Below are 26,721 nucleotides of genomic sequence, written 5' to 3'. Positions count from 1 at the left end.
CAAAGAATCAACAGTATTGCTGAAAAGTTTGTTTTTTGAACATTCAATGACAGCTTGTTAGCTCTGACCCAGTTGGTCACTTTTTTCAATTCTGTATTAACTTGTTGAACAAGAACATCGATATCGTTATGGGCAAGAAAAACACTGGTGTCATCAGCATAGTGTATAAAGGAAAGTACCTCTGAAACAGAGGAAAAATCATTGATATATATTATGAATAGCAGCTGCCCTAAAAGACTTCCCTGTGGAACACCACACTTTACATCTCTTATAACTGAATTATTATCTTTAATTGAAACAAACTGTTTTCTGTCAGCTAAATAAGTCTTGAACAAGAAATCCAGTGATAAAACTGGTAAGCTAGATCTAACCATATCAAAACTCAATTAAATGATATTTTTTGTTTCTGTTTCTATTTCACAAGTGATCAGACATGAATGTCCCACTTAGACATCTGTGTCCAACTAAATTTGAACAAAATACTCCTCATGACAGAATATAAATAAATGGGTAATATAATCTGTTAGGAACCAACCTTCCTTCCTTACATGTATCATCTCCATCGTGATAATGATGGAAAGTAATCTTAGTAATGTGACTTCCCGCGTGTCCTTAATATCAATATTTTATGTACAATTTTATTCATTCTCTTTATATCTCTTCTTTTGCAAGTGTGTATCAACAAAAACTAGAATCTTTAGGGCCTATATAGTAACATCTGCGAGGGAACGGGGTCGTTCACATCCACTACGTAGGTTACTCTCTTTGGTACTGAGCTTGTACTTCCATGAAGTTCCATGTACTGTACCAGTACCAGGGAGGTGTAGTGGATCTCTTTCCACCTCCCTCCCCGTATTCCCGTGTGTCCGTATGTTCTTGTACAAGCTGAAGCGATGGTGGCGCGCGCCAATCTCAAATGCGATGAAGCAGTAAATCAACATGTCGGAAAAGAATAACAAAGGCTTCGGTGGCGACGTGAATGAAGACGTTGCTTCGGAAAATGGCGACTTATTGCCTAAGCCACCCTTCAAAAAATCTAGAACGTCGGGTCTTAGCGATGAATCCAACACTTCAATAAGTATCGGTGAAAACAATGTGAGTATTCTCGAAATTTATCCAGTGGAGTGGAAGCACGCTTATAGTCAGTCCCATATATTTAAAATTGCGTAGCGTGGTAATTCGATGCAAGATTAGCTCGTTATAAATTTACACGAACGTTAACGTTATTTCTTCTTCCGAGTAAGTGCAGTCCACCGTCTGGTGTATTTTCGCACTGTTTGGCGGGTTGGAAAGAGTTCCTTATGCCCCCCCCCCCCCCATCAACTTGCACAAAATAAACGAACCACTGCACTATTCCCCGATCCCCCTTACTAACATAGAGTAACTGCGGCCATGCGGCAGTAAGCGGCCGTGCAGCCGTTCGCGGCAGATACAACATATTCGGTATATACCGCTAAACACAGCATTGCACTGTTATATGCACACTACACATATACTAACACACTACCAATCAACAAAAACCAACGAATGAAATGAGCACGATCTCTGACGAAAGTGAAATTTTCTCACCTAAATGACAACATATCGCATCCAAAAAAAAATTTCAGTAGACCATCTACTAGAGTAAAATATCCCGTTTGCGGCAGTTTAAGCATTGTTAAGGCCGGGTTTTTCCAACTTGTAAACAAATCAGGCAAATTATTTTCAACCATTTCATATATCATAGACAATATTATTTATTAACGCAATTGTTTTCATAAAAGAAATTTACCATTGACCAACGCAGTTTTCATGATTTGCCAGGGCAAAACCCGGCACAATTTTCGCCGATAAGGGCGATATGCGACGTAGTATTTCTGCTTGCGGCACGATGTACAATCCCTATGCAATACGCGCGTGCTCCGCGATCTTTAGCTGAACGCCTTCACATGTCTCGCGAACATTGCGTAAGCGCCAATTCCCATTGCGAAAGCACGTGAAAATAGCTGGCGCACATGCATTGGCCGCAAACAAGATCGCAATTCTGGTGGTGTTGTGGATGTCTTTCTCGTGTTTTTCTGAATTTTTTCGATGGTAACATCCACTTTCTGACAAAAATGGCGGCCCACATCGGCTCGCGAAAGTTCTATTTTATGTGAGGATATGTTTTCAAAATCCATGATGAGCATCGGGGAAAACGACAAAAAAATCAAGTTTCTTGGACCATTATTTCTTAATTGTTATGTTAAGAAGTACCGAAAATTTTATTTTGGATGCGATATGTTATCATTTAGGTGAGAAAATTTCACTTTCGTCAGAGATCGTGCCCATATTTTTGGTTGGTTTTTGTTGATTGCTAGTGTGTGTAGTGTGCATGTTTGAGTTTTATTTTATTTTTGAGTTTGAGTTTTATTTTATAACAACAACATATGTACAGGAAAGTTTGAATACATGTTTATACATCAATATTAATACATACTACATTTAACATTCTAAACGATCTAAACAAAACATATTGAATATAATCTATAATATGAAATTATAAATGATCATGTAATCTAAAACTATTAATCTTAAAAAAGAGCTACAATATGGCAGTGTTGTACACAATGAGGTTGCTAAAAGAACCAAGAGGTAGCACAGGTGCTAGTACGTGTAGGTGTTGGTCCTTTTAAACATGTATTACGTAATGAACTATTGAAATACATTTAAAAATACTGTTATAACTTTATTAATTTGTAGTACCATTGTCTATACAGATTTAATGTGTTTTGCTAAATTACTTCGGAAATTTTTCCTGGTATTAATACTCCTTAATTTTTTTGGCAAAGCATTCCACAATTTCACTCCGATATAAGAAAGTGAGAGTTGGCCATACATAGTTTTGCATTTTGGTAGATAAAGCAAGCCTTCTTTTTTACCCCTTGTTGAATAAGAATGTTGGATGTTTTGACAATATTCTACTAGATCATGTGGCATATTTCCCTTTGATAAATCAAATATAAATGTACAGATGTAAAGTCTATGCTGTTCAAATACATCCATTACTCTCAGTTTTTGAAATAGGGGATCAGAAGGTGTTCTGAGTGGACTGAAAGTGATAGCTCGCATGGCCATTTTCTGACTAAGACGAAGGCAGTTTAGATAAGATTTGCATGTACTCCCCCACACTTCAATTCCATATGTTATGTTGGATTGGATAAAGGATTTGTAAAGTAGAATAAGTGTATGTTGGGGGACACAGTGTCGTAATTTAAACAGAATACCAACCTTCCGTCTTACACATTTATTTACAGCTTATATGTGACTTTTCCAAGTCAAATGACTATCAATACATATTCCAACAAAAGATGCCTCATTCACTCTACTAATGACATTATCTGATAGATTCATTGTTCCTTTTACTGTAACTTCCCATTTTTTACTTTTTATAATCATATAATTTGTCTTTTTTCAAATTAATTGTCACTTTATTAGAATTGCACCAGTCTTGAATTTTCCCTAAATGCAGATTGATAATCCCCATGTCAACTTCCCTCTGGCCAACATTGAATGTATGAAATATATTTGAATCGTCAGCAAATAGTTTAAAATTAAAAAATTAAGTTGAATTTGGTAGGTCGTATATATTAAGAAGAGCGTTGGCCCGAGAACTGATCCTTGTGGTACACCACACTTCAAGGTATTCGGACTGCTGACTGTTTCCTTGTAACATATTACTTGTGATCAATTTTCAAGATAACTCTGAAACCATTGTAAAGGTTTGCCGCGAATGCCATAAAAACTCAACTTGCTTATTTAAGAGGATCTTGTGGTTTATTGTGTCGAAGGCCTTTTGGAAATCAATAAATACACCAATAGTGTGTTTACCTTTATTGATAGATGTTAGAAGTGAATTCACAAGGTTGATTACAGAGAGCTTAGTACTGTATTTTTTACGGAAACCATATTGATTTTTGTATTTTAAAATACTGTGTGTGTCCAAAAAATCCACCAACCGCTTGTTGACAATTTTTTCAAAAATCTTCGCAATTACTGGCAATACTGAAATTGGTCTGTAGTTGCATGGTTCTTCCCTAGAACCTTTCTTGTAAATTGGAGTAACTTTTGCTATTTTCAGAGCATCTGGGAAAACTCCATTTTCGAGTGACAAATTGAAGATATAAGCCAGTGGCTCAGAAATTAGATGCGCTGAGTCCTTTAGCAAACGTATTGGTATATTGTCAAAACCATGTGCTTTCCTTTTATCCAATGCCTGGAAGTAATTGCAGATTTCCCCAGGTGTAACTGGTGCCCAAAATAATGATTTTTCATCTCTCAATGAGAGATATTCCATATGATTTCCACTCTCTGCTGGAATCACTTCTGCTAACTTTGGGCCAATGTTCACGAAAAAGTCATTGAAGGTCTCAGCTATATCTTTTTCAGTTGTGATAATCCTTTCTACTCCATCAGTATTTGTTACCAATTTATCCACTTCAGTATTCTTTTTACCTCTATTTCCGCCATTTAGTAATTCATCGACGGTTTTCCAGGTTTTGCTAGTATCATTCTTATGCTCATGAAATAAATTACTGTAATACATTCTCTTTGCATTTTTCAAAACAGTTCCAAGAGTATTTCTGTATCTTTTGTACTTTGCGGTATGAATTCCTTCAAAGTTTAGTGCCTTGCATGCCTTACATAACTTATGTTTTTAGCTCACCTGAGCCGAAGGCTCAAGTGAGCTATTGCGATCACTCTTCGTCCGGCATCCGTCGTGCGTCGTCCGTCGTCCGTCGTCCGTCGTGCGTAAACTTTTTACATTTTCATCTTCTTCTTGAGAACCCCAAGACCGATTTTCACCAAACTTGGCAGGTAGCATCCCTAGGGGGATAGGATCTCAATTTGTTCAAATGGGCACCATGGCCCACCTGTGGGGTCCCAGGGGGCCCAAACACCCTAAAATTAAGGAATCTTTAAAAATCTTCTTCTCTAGAACCAGAAGTGATAGAGCTAAGTTAATACTATGAGTTAGTACATTGATGACTGTAGTTTCAAGTTTGTTCATGGGGGAATCAGGGGTGCCCCCCTTAGGACCCAGGGGAGGGGGTGGGGAGGGGTCCTAATGGGGCCTAAATTGTACATTTTCATCTTCACTTTGAGATCGCCATATCTGATTTTCACCAAACTTGGTAGGTAGCATCCCTAGGGGGATAGGATCTCAATTCTTCAAATGGGCACCATGGCCCACCAGGGGGGCCCCCAGGGGGCCCAAACCCCCTAAAATTAAGGAATCTTTAAAAACTAGAACCAGAAGTGATAGGGCTTAGATAATACTATGAGTTAGTACATTGATGACTGTAGTTTCAAGTTTGTTCATGGGGTATGCGGAATCAGGGGTGCCCCCCCCCCCCCTTGGGACCCAGGAGAGGGGATGAGGAAAGGTCCTACAGTTGTAATGGAGCCTGAATTGTACATGCTCATCTTCTTGAAAACCTCATGATGAATTTTGACCAAACTTAGCAGGTAGCATCCCTAGGGGGATAGAATCTCAATTCATTCAAATGGGCACTATGTCGCTCTTTGGGGGCCCCTAGGGCATCCCCCCTCCCACATTAAGGAATATTTAAAATCTTCTACTCTAGAACTAGAAATGATAAAGCAAAGTTAATACCATGAGTTTGTACATTGATGACTTTAGTTCCAAGTTTGTTCATTGCAGATCCAGGGCTGCCTGCCCCCCCCCCCCCCTCCCTGGAGTTGAGGGGGGGGGGGGATCCATATGCAGACCTAAGTTTCCAATGTTCTCAGGTAAGAGTGTGCAAGAATGCATGGAAGGTGAAATTGCGATACTCAGGTGAGCGCGTGACCCCCGGGTCTCTTGTTTGTTGATAGATTTTAAGATTGCTGAAGTCACCCATGGTTTTCTAGGGGAGTTTCTCTTTTTGCCTATAAAAACATTTTGAATCGGCGCATACTTGTCACGTATGTCTTTCAGAAATTGATAAAATGTCAAGTAAGCAATGTTAACATTACTACATCTATAAACTTTACTCCATTCTACTTTGCCCAAATCCTCACAGAATGAAGCAGCATCATAGTTTCTATATGACCGTGTAGTCCTTTTAGTTGGGCTTCTCTTGCTTTCACTGGAAAAATGTTCAAAAACGACAAACACAGGAAAATGATCGCTTAAATCAGTTTCTATGATCCCTGAGTGCATTCTGAATTGAGAGATGTTGGTATATATGTGATCAATAAGAGTAGAGCTGTCCCTAGTCACTCTGGTGGGAGATGCGATTATTTGATGTAAACCTATGCTCTCCAGGGAGGTCAATAATTCGACAGCTTTACCATCTAAACTTGTTGGTATTAAATTCACATTGAAGTCACCAACTAATATGACATTCGACTTGTCAACTGACAAATTATCAAGAACACTCAACAAGCTATTCTGGAATTGGTCCAGATCTGTATTTGGTTTACGATAGATAATGTCCACTACAATTTTGCACTCTATGTTAATTTCTATCCATAAACTTTCTGCAAACATAACTCTATGATTCAACAGGTTATATTTCAGTGTAGAATTAATGTAAGCTCCCACACCACCTCCCCTTAATCCACTATCTCGGCATTTGGCTTCAAGACTATAACCATTTAAAGAGAAAATATCTGTATCGGAAACATTCCAAACTTCTGACAGTGCAATGATATCAAATTTGAAATTCAACGTATATTCAAAAAGTAAGCTAAGATTACTGATATTTTTAGGAAGTGATCGTATATTTACGTGACATATGCTAAAAGAATCATGTAATTTGTCCTGAAAACTGCTGTCAAAAAGATTAGGGTCTATATTATATGAAACAATATTGGGTATATGATTGTCATCCATAGATAGTATGGTGCATAGTGAAAACTAAACGGCATTTCACTAGTAAACAGTTACAAGATTCGAAGCTTGAAGTCGTCATACTTGACATCATCACACCCAATGTCAAACAAGTCATCAGGTGATCTGAGCGTCACAAAGTCATTGTCTCCCATCTTGCAAACGATGTTTCCTTGTCTCGTTGTCACCCCCTTCACAGTTGGTGTGTTCTTTGCTCTCATCAGGAGAGCATAACGGAGAGGTGTTAACAGTGCAATGCTGTGTTTAGCGGTATATTACCATGTATGTTGTACCTGCTGCGAACGGCTGCACGGCCGCTTACTGATGCAGTTACTCTACTTCTTAACATAACAATTAAGAAAAAATGGTCCAAGAAACTTTTTTGTCGTTTTCCGGATGTTCATGGATTTTGAAAACATATCCTCACATAAAATAGAATTTTCGCGAGCCGATGTGGGCCGCCATTTTTTTTTTTTCGGAAAGTGGATGTTAAAAAAAAAAAAAAAATCAGAAAAACACGAGAAAGACATCAACAACACTGCCAGAATTGCGATCTTGTTTGCGGCCAATGCATGTGCGCCAGCTATTTTCACGTGCTTTCACAATGGGAATTGGCGCTTACGCAATGTTCACGAGACATGTGAAGGTGTTCAGCTAAAGATCGCGGAGCACGCGCGTATTGCATAGGGATTGTACATTGTGCTGCAAGCAGAACTACTACGTCGCATATCGCCCTTATCGGCGAAAATTGTGCCAGGTTTTGCCCTGGTAAATCATGAAAACTGCGTTTGTCAATGGTAAATTTCTTTTATGAAAACAATTGCGTTAATGAATAATCTTGTCTATGATATATGAAATGGTTGAAAATAATTTGCCTGATTTGTTTGCAAGTTGGAAAAACCCTTAACTCTTTATGTGCCACGTTCGCACGTCCGACTCAGTCGACGGCATGCCAACTTCGCATATTCTGCTGAACAGACAAAGCCGCCAAAACCGATCGATAAATCGCTAATCACTGCTAATCCTGTGGCACAATGAAAGCATTTCTCGTGCTTTTGTTCCTCTCATATACGGCTTGCATTCTATGTGGTGATAGACTATCAAGCGGTGTTCCTGACTAGATTTGCTCGTACATTCTAAGTTTCTGTCACGGTTTTATGTGCAAAAGTCATGCCTTTACAGTAATGTAGCAACTGGTCATTCAAAAGAAAAATTGAAAATAGATTCGCCATACAATTTATATCGAAACAAAGCTTGACATTCTTCTTTATCTTTGCCTACTATTATGCCCATCTTTACAGAAATTTGTAGAAGTTATACACATTGGAAAAACAGAATTCTTTCTCAAAGCATAAATACCTTTGTGTCTCAGAATAACGTGGCACACAGGGGGTTTCCACCATGGCACATAAAGAGTTAACAATGCTTAAACTGCCGCAAACGGGATATTTTACTCTAAATAAAGGTTATGGGATGTTTTCCCATAAATGGCATAACCGTTATTTAGTCCATTATTAGTAAAAAAAAATAGCAATCTATCCATTTTGCGCAAACTAGTGGGGGGGGGGGACATAAGGAACTCTTTCCGGCGGGTCTGGTGTGGTGTATGTACAGTGCCGTATAAAATAACTACATGATAACTAAGTCACAAAGTGCAGCTAAAAAACAGCATTCCCCTTCTGTCGGAGCTGGAGTTTCTGTACCTCCTGCCTGACACTGTCAGCAGAGGTACATTTGATGAGGGCTTCTGGCAGAGAGTTCCACAGCCTTATGGAGTCAGGAAAGAATTATATCTGGTAGGGTTTGAAGCTGTTGAGAGTGTCCACGGTTTGATGTTGTTACCGGAAGTAGATTGGTATGAGGGATGTCTGTGAGGTGATTGAGGATGCGATACTATGGTACATCACCATCATCTTGAGCTGAGCTCGGCGTTCTTGAAGAGATGGCCACTGGAGTTGGTGCAACATTGTTGTCACGCTGCTTGTCCTGTGGTAGTCTCCTACGACAAAGCGGGCATATCGACGTTGAACCATTTCCAGCCTCTTGATATTTTCCTGGGTATGGGGGTCCCAAACTGTGCTGGCATATTCCAGGATGGGACAAACTAATGCCAAGTAGCACAACATTTTGGTTTTTTGAGGGCAAGGTCTGATGTTTCGTTGCAAGAATGCACTGATGCTACTTGCTTTCTTGGTGACAGCTTTTATGTGGGGAGTCCAGTTCATGTTGTACTTGAGATGGATTCCGAGATATTTTGCTGTTTCTGCTTTTGCCAGGATCTGGCCATGGATGTTGTAGGACCACTGGACAGGTTTCCTCTTGTTTGTGATGGTGAGGACTTGGCACTTGAGGGGGTTGAATTCCATAAGCCAGTCACTCTCCCATTTTTGCAGGGCGTCCAGATCCTCTTGCAGGTGTTTTGAGTCGGCCTCTGAGTTGATTCTTCGATAAAGCATGCAGTCATCAGCAAAGAGCCTGACGGTGCAACCGAGCGAGACATACTCAGGTAGGTTATTAATGAACAAGAGAAAGAGGAGCGGGCCTAACACACTACCCTGAGGGACACCAGAGGTGACCTTGGCAGCACCCGATGTTGACCCTTCAAGGATTACTTGTTGGCTCCGGTTGTGAAGGAAGTCGGTGATCCATTTGTGGGTGTTGTCACTGATGGCATAATGATGCAACTTGTGAAGGAGTCTGGCATGGGGCACCTTATCAAAGGCTTTTGATAAGTCAAGTAGAATGACATCATGTTGTTCTTTGTCATCAGTGCCTTTGGCGAAGTCCTGAATGGCAAGAATGAGCTGAGACTCACATGAGCGACGTTTGCGAAAGCCATACTGGGCATCAGAGAGAATGTTGTTGTCTTCCAGATGATTCATGATAGCACTGTGTATAATGTGCTCGAGAATTTTACATGAGACCGACGTTAGTGAGATAGGACGGTAGTTTTCCGCTTTGTTTCTATCACCCTTTTTGTAGATTGGCGTGAGGTCTGCTTCTTTCCAGTCATCTGGGATTTTTCCTTGATCTAGGGATGTTTGGTACAGAAGTGTGAAGGCTGGAGTGAGCTCCAGAGCCAACACTTTCAGGAGTCTGGTTGGTATCTTATCAGGACCTGATGCTTTGTGTGTTTTGTGTAGTTCAGACAAAAGCTTGTAGACACCGGCAGGGTTGATGGTGATCTTGCTCATTGGTGGACATGGCTTCCCAAGGTTTTTGATGTTGTTTGTGGGCTCTTCACTGGTAAAGGTGGAGGTGAACTGGTGATTGAGTATGTCTGCCTTCGTTGGACTATCAGAGTAGGTGATGCCATTTCCTGATTTCAAGGGAGATACTCCTGATTGGTCACATTGCCTGCTTTTGATGAAACTCAAAAACGTTAGAAGTAGAACTGAGTCTAGCTCTAGACTAGCTAGATGTGTAAAAAGAGTAAGAAGACTATATCAAAGACTCAAACCTGGATCTCGTGCTCAAGATCATACTGAATTTAACAATGCTGCAGCTGCTGCTTAATCACATAGAGTTTATGTCACATGACTCACATTGGGTCATTGAATGTTGTGACAGGCCTACACTGGCTACAGCAGGTTAACTGTTACACAGTAAATTACACTAGACAGCTGAACTGAGCGAGCACCAACAGTAGTGCAACACTGTCGCTAAAGAAGTTCAGTAGGCCCTAATGTAAGTAAATGTAGCATGTTAGACGGAAGGTACAAAATACCAAATAAATTATGTCACTACAATTTTATTGATGTTATAGTAAATAAGATCACAGACACTTTCTACATTCTACATTAATTAGTCTAAATTATTTGCCAGAGTGGGTAAAAGAGATAAAATTCCTTTCCAGATGGACAATCAATATTTGCAAATGTGTAAATTTACAGGGGTTTTGGGGTTTTTTTTAAACAGCATTTAGTTGTATGAATATCTAGTATTGACTTTGTGTTGTATGCTTGAACAGTAGACCCTGCCTGTGGCTTTATAAATTACATCAGACTCGGGGACTGTCTTCCGATGTCCCTGCATATAATTTTTCAATAGTCAGTCAAGTGTCATATAGATCTATGCTGAAATGTATCAATGATTTGTCAATCTATGTATTTTGACCCAACACATGTTTGCATTGTAATGTATACTTGCATCATCCTTTGAGTCACACAATCTTGGATTGTCAGATGTTGTTTTATAGTGATGTAATTTTAGCAATGGCAACTTTAAGTTTACTTTACAGTGGCTATTGGAACAATGCAAAGCAGTTTGAAATGTTTATGTGTGTAGCTGCAGTCAAAGGAAGTTTTACAGTCTGAAATGTCTTGTCATGATACAATTCAATATCTGCCATTTTCCTTTGTGCTGTCAGCTGATGGATATTGATGACTCCAAGAGTGAGACCACGACCCAGTCCCTGGACAGCACCAACTCTCGTTCGGAGACACCCACAAGTGTGACTAACACAGGTCAAGGGTCATCACTAGTGTCCAAACGCTGGGGTCGGGGGAAGTGGAAGGTCAAAAAGTGCAAACTGCAGTACAAGTGTAGTTGCTATGTAAAGGTAAGAGAGCTCTTAAACATCAAACTTTGTAATGAGAGCAAAAGCTTGCATGATCTCAAGTCTATTTTTTTTTTACAGATTTCTGAACAAACCTCACTTTCGTAGTTTTCGAAAAGGTTAAAAAAAAGCACTTGTTAACCGTTTTCCCTGTCAATAAGCATGTGCTGGTATGTCTTGATATTATAACTGTTTTTAAAAAGAAATGCATTTCTGTAGTCTATGATGTAAATTTTATCATGAAAAAAAAAAATTATCACAATTTCCAAGATATTTAATTCTTGTGAAAGGAATATAATTTGTCTTTCCATTTAACCAAATTCTTTCAAAGGATGTTCTGTTCATGTTTCAGCTTTTAAGGAATTCAGAGAAAAATCTCAGAACAGGTTGCACTTCCAAACAATCCAGAATTTGATGTAAACATTGTTTCAAATGTGGTACTGTGTATACCAGCCACATGAATCAGCATTTTGTTCTCCTTGGCAGGGCTTGCAATATAGTGGGTTATTGAGCTCTTTGTTACTAAATAGATCGTAGAGATACTCAAGATATTGAAATATCTCCCTGTTGTAATATATTCGATGCAGCTTTCTATTTTCTTTTTGTTCCGGTATCTTACCTAGGAGGACCATGGTCAGCCCATTTTTGGTGTGACCTTTAACCCCTGCAGAAAGGACAGTGACCCCATAGTGTTTTCTGCTGTAGGCAGTAACCGAGTTTCCATCTATGAGCTTCAGGATGATGGGAAAATCAAGCTGCTCCAGAGCTACCTAGATGCAGACGTATCCTTTTTACTAACCCTTTGCTTGTTAGCCCGTTCCATACTGAATTTTGAAGCCCCATAGACTTAATGCACAGGCCAGCAGGTTCTGTATGGAACAGGTTAATATTTTGGGCAGGGAGTGTGCCTGGCTATTGCTTCTACAGTCTATGATACTTCTGAAGCCCAGTGAGTCTTGCTGAGCAATGTTGTGTCTTATTATGCCATCCCCTCTAGTAGACGATAGGATAGGACGTAAAATGGAGGTGGTGTGAAAGAGTCAAAACTCATGCATGTAAGAGATCCCGCTTTATTTATTCATTGCAAAGAGCAGTGGAATAACCTAGTTCTATGACATTTGCTCCTTTACAATTGCTCCCATGAAATATCTGCATGCTAAGCCAAACATAAAGTCTACCCACAAACACAAACCTAAACCTAACCCTAACCCTAATCCTAATCCTGACATCAAACTAAACCTAAAGCCCTATCACTACCCTAACCCTGACCCTTAGTCATTGGAGAAAATGAGACTGGAGCAATTCTTGCAGGTGCAAATGTGTCACCGCATAACCCAGTGATGTGGTCCACCCCAAGTACATTGTTCTGGACCCATGGAAGACTAGCTAGGACATCTGTATATGTGCTACCCAGCCATCTTGCCAGATTGAAAAACAAATAAACACTCTAACCTTAAGTTGTCTGTATACGGATGATATCACAGTCCCGCAATAATGTTTCTACTCTTTGCTCGGGGAACTGTGTGTTGGTACATTTATGCTGTGGAATAACTCAAAGGAGATTGCAGTATCTTTGGGGCAATGGATTAAATAAGGTCACGCCAGGCATCAAAAAGACTTTGGTGCAACCATAAATGCATCTCTCTGTAACATGTGATACAATATATTTTCAGTTCTCTTGAGTCAACTTCAATATATAATCATATTCTGTCTTGTCGAAATAATCTACAACTGTAAGAATTGGATTTCTACTTAGCAATGAATGTGGATGTGATCATGTGAAAGACAGAGACCATAGTTGCTTCCCTTCCAGCCCTTACCTTAAGGATTCCCTTGACTATGAATGGCATCAAAGTCTGATGAGAACTTCTACACCTGTGCCTGGACGTACGAAGAAACAACGGGGCTCCCTCTGTTGGCAGTGGCTGGCTCAAGGGGTGTCATCCGCATTCTGAGCCCCATCACACTTCAGTGTATCAAGGTGAGATTTAAAGGAGAGTCTCATCCTGGACTGTTTCTTGACTGTGTTCAGTAATTTGGTGATCATATACAATATAGCAGGTGGAAGATGAGGAGTATTGACAAGTTTAATGTAAGTTGATATGTTATGCCACCCAAGAGTGGTCATTCTGATCACATGACTGCATACAAAATCCTTTGTCGCTCACAAGTTATGATTTTGCTTGTTTCAGTCGTAAGAACAATTGACTTTCTCACCCTTGGAAGGTGTGTCAGAACATATCCTTTGTATTCACTTGACAGAGAGATCATTAAAATGAGAATAGAATGAAAAAAAAAAACATGTTACACCTATAACAGGTCATCAAGAAAATCAATGAGATGAAAGAGAATACTTACCATGGTACCAGCAGTATATTTCTGTGTAGCCCACTTTTGTGGCCCAGGCAACAATCTACTTTTAAGCTATAAATATCCATCACTTCAGCCTCAGATGCACAGGAGTATCATAATTGTGTTGAACAATATCAACATTGTTACTGTATTTAACATTTCTCTTCAATTTCAGCATTACATCGCCCATGGCAACGCAGTCAATGAATTAAAGGTTCATCCACATGACTGCAACCTTCTCTTGTCTGTGAGTAAAGGTGAGTATTTTTTGAGTGTGTGTTTCCGTGATTATGTTTTGAAATAAGGGTTTGGAAGGAAAGTGAAATTCATATTTTTCATGTGCAAATCCTTCAAACATAAGTAGATATTTTACTCAAGTTCTGCTACTGCTACAACTGCAACTACTGCAATAGCCAATTCTGGTACTGCAATTAACCTTAACACTACCACCACAACTACTTTCTCTGCTAATTCCACTACATGTTGCACTATTACTACTGCTTCTTCTACTACAGTGCACTCCCATTATAATTACCACGGTTATAATGAAATTTTGGTTACAATGAAGTAAAGATTCATGCCCCAAACATTATCAGCTCTTTATTTTTTGTTATTAATATGTTCAGTTACGATAAAATTTCAATATAATGAAAGAAAACTGCCAGTCCTGAGGACTTCGTTACAATGGGAGTCAACTGTACTGCTAATCGTACACATACTATTATCACAACAGCCACTTCCTCTACTACTACTACTACTACTACTACTACTACTACTACTACTACTACTACTACTACTACTACTACTACTACAACTACAACTACAACTACAACTACAACTACAACTACAACTACAACTACAACTACAACTACAACTACAACTACAACTACAACTACAACTACAACTACAACTACAACTACAACTACAACTACAACTACTACTACTACTACTACTACTACTACTACTACTACTACTACTACTACTACTACTGCTTCTACTTTGCTACCATTGATGTCACTATAACTTCTCTAACCACTGTTGTGATGATTAACAGTACTGATAACTTTCACTTATTATCTCCTGCCACTCAGACCACTCGGTCCGACTGTGGAACCTTAAGACTGACACGCTAGTGGCCATCTTTGGTGGGGTCGAAGGTCACAGAGATGAGGTGCTGTCAGCGGTAAGTAACAAGTAGTCACATCAGCCACTTGTCTTGGTAGGAGTACTGGTGATGTACCAAAGATAAAGATGGTGTATGGCACCTTGATGGTCTCGACATAGATGAAAGAAAATTTTTTACAATGTCATACAACTATTCAGTATTTTGCCTGTATTATTTTGTGACTGTTCAAAAACAACAACAAACAATTATGTGACTGATTTGACCTGTAAGCATGATGGTGCAGTACAGTTTTAATGTATGCTTTTATGTTAACATTGTCTTTCTATTTTCCACAATTGATGTCTGTTTTGGAGAGTCCAATGTTTACTTTTTTCTTTGTTTGCACACAACTCTGATGAAATCGGCATATACATGTATTACAAAAGCATGTACTAGCTTCTCGAGTGTGAACAAGTTTGTGGTGGTAGTAGGTGGGGATACACAGAATTTCTTGTTAACATCTCCCCGAACAGGACTTTGACATTGAAGGAAAGCGGATAGCCTCTTGTGGCATGGACCACTCACTCAAGGTGTGGAATTTCTCTAAGGACAATATACAAAGTGCCATTCAAGCCTCCTATGCTTACGTTGCTTCCAAGACAAACAAGTGAGTTCATGTTTTTAGGCGTCTAGTGTGTTTTATGCCGACAGACATTATTATGAATAGACTGTGAATTGAAGAGATAGAGGCACTCTGCAAGTGAGATCCTGGTTTTGTTTTTGTATTAATGGCACAGCCAGAATGCTATTTTTTTCCCATCCAAGGTGTGAAATGTTTCTTACATTGGCAAAGAATTTACACAGCCATGAAGGAAACAGCAGGTCCTGATATGATTGCTATAACATCAGATAAGTGGTAGAAGTAGTAGCAGTATTTTTATTGTTCTCAATATCATTACTATAAAGATATAAAATACAAATGAGGGTGTGTTCAGTCAATATGAGGGTATCTTGCATGTGGAGCAATGCTGAGAGCAAAAGAAGGTAGTTTTGTAAGAAAGGAAATTTGTTCATAAAGAAAAAATATAAACTCAGGTTATAATCCATCTCTTTGGTTTGATTTCTTTTGTGCTTTGTCCAAGTAAGGCCAAAAAGAATGTTAATGTCAGTGGACTCTGTGAGATTGTTGTTAAGGAGATTTCTTTGCTTGTATGAACCCAAATTGTGACTTTGTGACAGTGACAATTGTTGGTACTCAATGAATGTAGAAATTTGCTTCGCAGCGTTGATAAAACTGGTGAATTTCTCCTTCCTCCGTACATTGGCCACTGTCAGACCTTTCAAGTCACTCTATGTCAACACCCCGGACTTCACCACCCGTGACATCCACAGGAACTATGTGGACTGTGTCAGATGGCTGGGAGATTTTGTCCTGTCCAAAGTGAGTTGATTGTGTTTTTTTGTTTGTTTGTTTGGGGTTTTTTTTATGCCTCCGCCACGAAGTGTCGCCGGAGGCATTATGTTTTCGGGTTGTCCGTCCATCCGTAATGAATTTTGTGGACAGCATAACTAAAAAACCATTTGAGGTATCCTAATGAGACTTGGTATGTATATACATGAGTGGACGAAGTTGTGCCTATCAACTTTTGGGGGCACATGCTCAAGGTCAAAGGTCAAAAGGTCATGGTCAAATGCTCAAAATATCACTATTTCCCCCATATCTATGCAATGCCAGGAGGTTTTTTTCTGGAAACTTGGTGTATACATGTAATGCCAAATAAAGATTCTCCAGAGAGTTTCAAGTCATGAGGTCAAAGGTCAGAGGTCAAGTGAAAATGTTAAGAGTTCACTTTTTTCTCCATATCTTGGAAATGGTTCAAGCTATCTTCATGGAAATTAGTGTAAATGCATGTACTGACTAGCAGTGATTATCTAGGGAATGTGGGGGTCATGGGTCAAAGGTCATGGGTCAAAGGACAAGGTCAACTCCTCATAATTTCACTTTTTCGCTCATATTTAAATGCAATACTTGCCAGATTTTGCTTGAAACTTGATATATATACATGTATAACCCAATAGGGATTCTCTTGGAAGTTTCTTGCCCAAAGGTCAAGTGAAAATGCTAAATTTCATTTCTTGGTCCATATCTCGAAAGTGACTCAAGGTATCATCATGAAACTTAGTACATATATCTATGCATGTTCTACCTGACAGTGATTCTCTTGGGAATTCTAGGGTCATAGGGTCAAAATTCCAGGGTCAAAGGCCAAGTTAAAATGCAAAAATTTTACTATTTGATAGTGAAATTACACTTTTTCTCCATACCTTGAAAGTTTAATCAATGCATAGACTTATAAAAAAAGGGTCAAAAGTGAAGTAAAAATCCTCAAATCCCCAAATACCTGTGCTCTTAGGCAGCATAGCCATCCATCCTATTAAACCTTGTTCATGGAAAGTGAACATTTAACACATTTGTGACAACCCTGTCATTTTACTATTTTGCCAATTATGTGAAACTCATCACACATTGTCAAGACATTGTACTATACAGTGTAGATCTATTAGGAGAACCATGCATTAAGGCGGAGGCATACCAGTCGCCATCATAGCGACATTTCTAGTTGTTTTTTTTTTATTACCATTGTGTGACAGTTTCTTTATCAACATTTGATGATAGCTGACAATGGATTTGAAAACATTGCACCAAATGACTGAGTGTGGATGTTACATAGATCCCCATGTTCTACGAAATTTTATGAACCATGTAGAAGTCTCAGACAGAAGTGCAAAGAACAAATGTGATTCAGTTATGCAGTTTGCTTCATAGATAGCTCACAAGATTTAGGAGCGTGATTGAGTATGAGTACAGTGTAGGAGGATTGTGTATCGCATGAATACCATTCGTCTGTCCCACTTCTGTCCATTCTGTCCAGTCCTGTGAGAATTGCATCGTGTGCTGGAAGCCAGGTCTCATCCATGACGCACTAGACGCCATCAAGCCGTCCATGTCACAGGTCACCGTTCTCCATCGCTTTGACTACACCCAGTGCGACATCTGGTTCATGCGCTTCAGTATGGACTACCGACAAAGGGTGAGCGTCTTGAAATGGGACGGCCGAGTCTGAGTTCATGTGAAATCAATAGCCTCATTGGCAGATCATTACGATGTTAGGGGGAGGGGAGGCTCTGGAAAAGATTAACCCTAACTAGGCCGGGCTATTTAGGTAGATGATAGAGCGGGGGGGCCTCCCAGGCCCCCCTTCCAGATCTCGGCTGTTGACCGCGCGATCGTGACGAAAATTGGCACACACATTGCCTATGACATAATCTAAAGTACCATGAAATTAATTTTAAAAAAGATTATAATTTACGCTAAATTATGCTAATTTATGCATAATGATGCATGAAATCAGACAATTTTGTATAAATCACTAAATAAAGCTCAAAACAGGCACATTTTTTGTGTAAATATTCTTTTTAGTGTCCTTAGCAAATGTAAAAGAAAAAAATTGTGCTATCAGAAAAAATTTCTAAAGTATTTTATTGTTTTTTTGAATTTCTTTATGTATTTTGTTGTTTTTTTCAACTTTATGTTTTTCATTGTTTTTCCGATGAAATTTGTCCGCGACATTGTTCCGAACAAGAAAATATGTTACTAATTGATTTTAATCAATAAAACATCAAAATAATGCTTTTATGAAATTTTGCCTGTAAGCACAGTTTGCATTGAAATTGTACACGAATTCACGTTTTTGAGCAATTTTTGGTCTGACATGCACGTACATATTTATGCGCAACTTCGGAACCGCGTGCCCGGGCATCGCAAATTTGGTGTCAAAAGATGCGGGAGACTCGAAAGAAAAAAGTCATGAAACGTCGCGGCGAGGGGGGGCCTCGGAGGCCCCCCCCCCCCCCGGCCTAGTTAGGGTTAAGAGAAGTCAATTGGAGCTGAAATTCAGCACTTCAGCGTAAGATGTACCACTTCTAATTTAACCCATTGAGGACAAGTCCCGAGCATACTCGGGCAGGTGTCTATGGGAAATGCGTGTTGTAGCAAAATCAAGCCATCCTCAACGGGTTAAAGTCAGTCATGATAATTAGCCCAGTTGCTATATCAGACAGGGACATAACCTAAATTGATTGTGTGATTGTGTGGCTAGATGTGCAGTGCAGTCGCTGGAAGGGAGATTATGCTCAGAATGTCTTTTCAGAAATGTCAGCCGCCCACTATCAGCTACTTTGACAGACAAGGAGGAGATTATCAGAGTCTTTCAGTATGATCATAGCGCTAGAAGCTGGACAGACAACATACCCTTGACCTCAGAACTGTCGTGTCAACAAATGATGTCCATTCCGGACAATTTCACAGGCAGTAAAACCAGACCCTTTCGTCCGATGGACATCAACTGTGATAGCTTTTGGCATTGTGCTATAATGATGAATGTAGACGTCACATATCATGTTGACATCACTGCTCTTCCTTTCTCTCTCGTGCATCACCAGATCCTGGCTCTCGGCAACCAAATTGGCAAGATCTTTGTCTGGGACTTGGAGGTGGAGGACCCAGCAAAGGCTAAGTAAGACTTTGATGATGTTAAAACACTAAATTGCTTTTTAGATGCATGCTGTTTGGTACAGGGAGTACAATGTACAGTGCACTCCTGTTATAACAAACACGGTTATAATGAAATTCCGGTTACAACGAAGTAAAAATTTAGGCTCCAACATCATTAGCTCTATGTTCTTTATTGTTCATTTGTTCGGTTATAATGAAATTTCAACATAACGAAAGGAAACTGCCAGTCCTGGTATCTGGTCTTCGTATCGGAAGGACGTGTTTTCATGAGCTCCCGGATAAGTGCACTTTTTTCCAGTCAAATAGCAGATTCACAGGACGTTATTATACCATTCTGACGGCAAAAGGACGGTGGTGAGAACTACGTTATTGATTTTTCTTAACTATAGGACATTTTTTAGATTTTGGCCATTTTATCCAAATATTTTGGTCAATTTCTTCACTTGACTTTGTTTATTTTCTGAGCGTGAGCGCGGTATATAAACACTTTGCGCATATTTTCACCTTGGATACTACGCATGACTGTGAGCACGAGTATGCGCAAATTTTGTGTGCGCAAGTGATTTGTGTCAGCTCTACGCGGTATTGCTAAGCCTTCTGAACTGGACTATTATGACGTCACAATGGTCATTGTTGATATAAAATCCCTCCGCGTAAAGGAACTTAAAGCGGAACTCCAGAAACGCGGTCTTAACAAAAACGGTGTGAAAGACACTTTAGTGAAAAGGCTGCAAAGTTCAATAGACAATGAAGTAAACGTAGATTTCCGTCAAACAAATGTCAGCAATGGCAGTCAAATTGACAAGGAGACAAATACGGACAACAGTGATCTTTACGAGCTTTTTAGCCAAGTACTATCAGCCGTTAGCGAACTCTCCATAAGAATCAACAAACTCGAAGCTATCGCAAGAGTTAATAATGAGGAGCTGGTAGAGGAGAAATTAAATCTCCACGGAATAGTGGGAACCGTTTCCAAAGTGCGTCTCCCTGGCCATGATGAGGGACACAAAACGGACAAAACTACCTACACCATCCCGACACAGAATCCATTCGATGTCCTCGCGGATGAGCACGGCGATCTACCTGGGCCTTCTCCTGTGATGTCAACAAGCGACCAAATCAAAGAGTATCGTGAAAGGCACCATCTCCGCTATCTATCTAAGCGACCTGAAGTCATCCTTGGAAACACGAATGCTGGTAAGTCTTCTGACGAATTGTCGACAAGCGAACAACAAAAGCAGTACCGAGAAAGTCATCGCCAAAGACGCTTGGATGTTTCTGTGCTTCCTGAGGCTGCTACCTCGGCGTCAATACCAAATAGCGGCCAGGTAAGTGAGTGCCCGGAAGACAATAGACAACGCCATGTCACTGAGTTACCAGATGTTGTCATCGTAGGGGACTCTATGATAAAGCACATCGACGGCCGTCTTCTGAGTCGAAGACGCAAAGTGTTCTGCCATCCACACCCGGGTGCGAAGGTGGCAGATATCTCCGCTAAGAAGGTTACCGAGGGTGTAAAGGCGAAAGGAGACGTCATTCTACATATCGGGTCAAACAACGTTTCGCACCCCTCGCATGGCAATGGAAGTACATCCACCGCAGATGACATCATAGCCTTAGCAGACGGGATTTCAAATGAAGGATGTGAAGTTGCCTTATCTAGTATCGTGCATCGTAGATGGGAATCAGCTCATCAGAGGCGCCTCGTCGATGGGGTGAATGAGCGTCTGCATACCGCTGCCCGTGAACGGAGCTGGGGTTTCATTGACAACAGCAGCATCGGTGACAGGCATCTTGGGCGAGATGGGGTTCACATCAACAAGGCTGGGCAAGCTGTTCTTGCTTCGAATATGCGAAATTTCATCAGGCGACCCAGAGAGCAACCCACTGCATCTTCTCAACAGAGATCGTATGCTGAAGTGGTGGGATCCTCAACACCGAATTTCAGGATGATTCCACCTCGAGGGCGGCTGAAATCGACCCCCACCCACCCGTGGCTTCCACTGACAAAAGCTCAACAGGGTTGGCACGAGCACCTACGTCTCGTGACGGCAACATGCTGTTAACCTCCCGCTCTAACTTTGGTGAACACTGTGCGGGTTCTCGTTTATTGAAGTCAAAATCACAACCAATTTCTAACAGTGCCTTGAAAGTTTGTACCGAAAATTTGAATTGCAATGATAATGTTAACACTGGCGAAGCACAAAATTCTCTTCAGGAGCGACCACATGAACTAATCAAAAGTAAAATCAATAATTTGATGAATGGTTCAATTCCTCCGCTCAGAAAGAGGGGTCTAAAATTTGCCCATTTGAATATTCGTAGTTTAATTTCTAAAATTGATGAACTTAGATTACTTCTGAGACATACATCACTTGATGTCATTGGTTTGAATGAGACATTTTGTGATTCCATGATTGATGATTCTGAATTGCATATCGATGATTATGTCCTATTACGTAGAGACCGTACAAGACATGGTGGCGGTGTGGCTGTATATATTTCCAAAAGATTCAACTATAAAATAAGAGACGATTTGAATTCATCTACTTTAGAATGCCTTTGGTTTGAATTGCATTATCCAAATAAGCCTTCCATCCTTGTAGGGGAATTTTACAGACCTCCGAATTCTCACGTCGATTTCTTTGACGAATTAGACAGGACTTTGGACTGTGCTCTCTCGGAACATATGAGTTGTATTATATTAGGTGATTTCAATTGTAATTATATGCCACACCAATATGATGTGAATGCCGAAAAAGTTATGTTTTATACCAATATGTACGGACTAAGTCAGTTAATTGATACTGCCACAAGAGTTACAAATACTGCTTCTACTTTAATTGATTTGATATTTGTATCAGACAAAGAACTTTACAGTGAATGGGGAATATTTGAGACTAGCATTGGGGAATATTTGAGACTAGCATTAGCGATCATTATTTGGTATATGCTATTCGGGACTTCAGTGCAAAGATCCATAAAAAATCTGAATGTGCGGAATTTCGCTCATTCAAAAATCTTAATGAGGAGGAATTTTATAGTGATTTGAGAAGCGCTCCGTGGCAGGTCATAAAAGATATAGACGACGTTGATGATGCGTGGGATATGTGGTTGACTCTTTTCAATGATGTTATCAACAAGCACATACCTTTGCGCAAAAAGCGGATAAGAAAACATGCATGTCCATGGATATCTGATGAGATTGTTAAGCTCATGACGGAACGTGATAAAGTTCTCAAAGCTGCTAAATCTAACAATAGTGATGATCTTTGGAATACCTATAAATATCTAAAAAACAAAGTTACTCATCTCATGAGAATAAGAAAAAACAGTATAACACTGACCAAATTTTACAAAATCGTAACAACAGTAAGAAAATGTGGAAGAGCTTGAGGGAACTTACGCCTAAATCATCACCCATTTCTCCCAATACCATAAAGGTTGATGATGCAGAAGTATCGGACAACGCAAGTATTGCTGAAGCATTCAACAATTTTTTCATATCTAATGCTACTAAAATTACAAAAGACCTGCAGAGGAATACTTCGCAAATGATATTTGATGAGGACAAAGGCTTTGTTCCATCTCATTCTCAATTTAATTTAAGTATGATAACGAGAGATTTTGTATTGAGACAGATCGAGCTTCTTGGCATAGATAAAGCAACCGGAGAAGATCACATCGGCTGCAAACTTTTAAAGATGACAAAGAATGTTATTGCAGAATCTCTTTGCGATATTATCAACAAATCCCTGTCTACGGGAGTTGTTCCACGTGAATGGAAAAAGGCTCGGGTAGTACCGATATTTAAAGCGGGAGATATTTCTTCGTTGAATAACTACCGCCCCATCTCAATCTTACCAACAGTGAGTAAAATTATCGAAAGGGCCGTACATCAACAACTGAGCGAATTCATGAATGCGAATGATTTACTACACCCTAATCAATCTGGTTTTAGACCATTTCATTCCACATCAACTGCTCTTGCAAAACTTGTGAATCAGTGGTCTTTGAATATAGATAATAATCAAATTTCTGGAGTTGCCTTCATAGATCTTCGGAAGGCATTTGACACTGTAGATCATGACCTACTTTTACATAAATTAAAGTGTATAGGGTGTAGTAAGACGACTGTAGATTGGTTTAAATCCTATTTAAGTGACAGACAGCAAGTGACGCAATTCAAAGGAGCCAAGTCCCACCCTTCAACTATTAAATTGGGTGTACCTCAAGGGTCAATTCTTGGTCCCCTTTTATTTTCAATATATGTCAACAGTCTACCCGAGTGTACTTCAGAAGGTGTTATAGATATGTACGCTGACGATACGACCCTCACTGTCAGTGCTAATGACGCAACAGTTTTAGAAGAAAAGATAACTGTTGCACTAAATAAAGTAATGGGGTGGATTAAGAAAAATCGGCTCGTCCTTAACACTGACAAAACTTCTGTCATGATTATCGGCTCCCGTGCTAATCTCGGGAAAATTGAAAATTTCAGTATTTCATTAGATGGTAGTCGGATTAAAAGAGTTCAGTTCACTAAATGTTTAGGTGTTTTAATAGATGAAGAACTGAAATGGTCTAAACAAATCGAAAATGTATGTAAACGTACCCAAAAAAGTGTCTGCATGATGAAGAGAGCGAAGGCCTTTTTGCCCCAACAATCCCTAAAATTACTTTATAATAGTCTAGTGTTACCACAATTTGATTACTGTTCTGTTGTTTGGTCAAACAGATTTCAATACCATACAACTAAGCTAGAAAAAATTCAAAAGAGGGCAGCAAGAATAATTTTGGACAAAACATATGACACACCGTCGGCTGATTTATTCAAAAGTCTTAAATGGATGACACTAGACAAACGTTTTGATTTCAGCCGCGTTATGATGATATATAAATGCGTCCATAACTTAGCACCTTCGTACCTTCAGGTGCACTTAGTTAAGCCTAGTGATGTACATGAACATCATACAAGGCTAATAGACAGTGGAAATCTATGTGTGCCAAGATTTCGCTCTGATTGTCACAAGTGCAGCCCAATCGTATCCTCTGTACTTGAATGGAACAGGCTAGATCATTCAATTAGATCAGCTTCTTCCATATATTCATTTAAGAGATTGTTTAAGCAAAGTTGCTATTTGTAAGTAACACACGAAATTCATTCTGGGCTTTATCATTCCTGTATAATAGCGCTTTTAATTGTTATTTCGGCATTCTGGTGAACTCTTGCTGTGGCATGTACTTTTTATGTTACTTTGCAATGTACAGTATGCTGGTATGTATCTACACTGTATTATGTCATCTTCTGTATATACGTTTTGCTATTTAATGTACATATGTTCATCAATATTATTCAGGGCTCCATGGAAGACCACTATTTATTGGTGAATGGACTACCCTGACAAAAGATTAGAAATAAATAAATAAATAAATAAATAAATAAATAAATAAAAGTCCTGAGTACTTCGTTAAAACAGGAGTCCACTGTACAGGGAGTACAATGTATTTTGTTTGAAAGGCCATTTCGTATTCATATGAAAGATAGAGAATCTTTTCCACAATGGCTATACTAGGATAACTGGGGAAAGAGCAGCCACACTGCTGCACTCGTGCAATGGCAGAGGGAGCTGGAGGAGGCTTACGGCATCAGTGATCGCCAACAGGCAGTGATGTCCATGGCAGAGCAGAGAAAGAAAGATGGAGTATAGTCCTAAAGATACAAATCAAAAGTTTGATGAATGATGACAGATGATGTTGCTCATCACAAACACTCTGTCAGAAAGGAAGGCCCACGCCACACTCTCTTTCCCAATGCACACTATGTGATTGTCCTATGCATGTGACTTTCCATGAACTGTCTAATGCTATGGTCAAGTATATTCTTAGGTGTCATCATCTTGCTTCAAATGACTATGAGGTACCCAATAATCAGACATTTCACCAAAAGTGGTGACAAATGAGATTCAAATATGAATTCCATTGTTGTTTTTATGTTGTTTAGTAAATAGAATACCAGTATACATATATACATTTTAGTCAGAGGCAGTTACCATTGCATGCTTTGTTACAGGCTGCTCCTGTTGAAACAAAGTCCTCAGAACTGGCAGTTATTTGTTATATTGAAATGTTGTTATAGCCTAAATATTGGGACCTGAATTTTTACGAAATTTTGTTTTAACTATGTTCCTTATAATGGGAGTGCACTGGCTTGATGCATAGGTATGCTCTGCATCAATGAAGGCCAGGTAAATGAAACCAAAGTGTGCTCATTTGTTCCTTACGCTTAGATTTGTAGTCAAATTAAAATCTAAATTCAATTCCGACTGTTCTGCAGGTGTGCCACTTTCACCCATCCGAAATGCGTGGCCGCCATTCGTCAGACCGCCCTCAACCATGACGGGAGCATCCTCCTTGCCGTGTGTGATGATGGGACCATCTGGAGATGGGATCGCATCAAGTGAAGTGCTGAAGGAGTGGTTGCCGACGTTCATAGACCAAGAAATCCTGTGAGGAAAAAAAAATCCTCATCTGTATCCGTAACAACAGACTTTTCACGCATCTTGGAGTGACAAAGAGAACTGACATCTCACAGTTTGTGCATTCCATATATGAATTAGTATGTCATGCACCTCAATGGGGAAAAGGAAGCAACACCAGTATTTATATTTTAAGGTAGATTGAGGCAAAGGTAAGGTATCTTGACCTTGTATGTCAGTTTTTCTTTGACATTATTGTGCAAGAGTCAACCTTTCGTGTTTCTTGGGGACTGTTACAAGAAATCTTGTTTTTTGCTAACTCGCTTTCAATCAAGTAGCAAAACTTTGAAGTGCATTTTAACAAAACACTTCAGACATGTGCCAAGAAAATGTAAAGAGTACAACTCATACACCTTTCTACAGGAAAATATAATGCAAAAAAGATCCCAGATTTTTAAATGTTTCTCACATATGTCCATTCATCAGTTGTTACAGTGGTTATATTGGTCACATGAAAACTTCAATGCTTCTCTGATACATTATCTATGAAGCACTCTGGTTTTCATAAAGTGGCACAAAATAAAGACTTTTTTATACATGTACTTTTTATGGTACAAAAGTGCCATCATATCAAAGATGTAGTTATTTTTTCCTTTAGCTTTGTTGTTGTTGGTGTTGTTTTTAGGGGGGTCTAGATCGAAGATTGATGAACTGGGGAAAATGTGGAGGAGGAATGAAGTAATGTAGAGCACAGAATTTTTGGTGCCAATTTACAATGATGTCCTAGATAAATAC

General features: G+C 39.5%; 1 protein-coding gene across 1 annotated transcript; it reads left to right on the top strand.

Moving 5' to 3' along the window:
* Positions 1–933: 933 nt before the first annotated feature.
* Positions 934–26,409, top strand: LOC139744313 (polycomb protein eed-like). Its single transcript, XM_071654760.1, has 11 exons — positions 934–1,095; positions 11,226–11,417; positions 12,038–12,196; positions 13,270–13,395; positions 13,942–14,023; positions 14,858–14,949; positions 15,405–15,538; positions 16,207–16,312; positions 17,805–17,963; positions 19,375–19,448; positions 25,785–26,409. Exons 1-11 carry the CDS (start codon positions 940–942, stop codon positions 25,909–25,911), a joined length of 1,407 nt encoding a protein of 468 aa, XP_071510861.1. The 5' UTR covers positions 934–939; the 3' UTR covers positions 25,912–26,409.
* Positions 26,410–26,721: the final 312 nt, after the last annotated feature.

Source organism: Diadema antillarum, unplaced genomic scaffold (genome assembly GCF_040938485.1).
Source record: "Diadema antillarum isolate AM-2024a unplaced genomic scaffold, OU_Dant_1.0 seq00001157_RagTag, whole genome shotgun sequence".
NCBI classification, from domain to species: domain Eukaryota; kingdom Metazoa; phylum Echinodermata; class Echinoidea; order Diadematoida; family Diadematidae; genus Diadema; species Diadema antillarum.
Note: the sequence above shows the minus strand (reverse complement) of the source record. Positions and strands in the feature narration are given on the sequence as shown.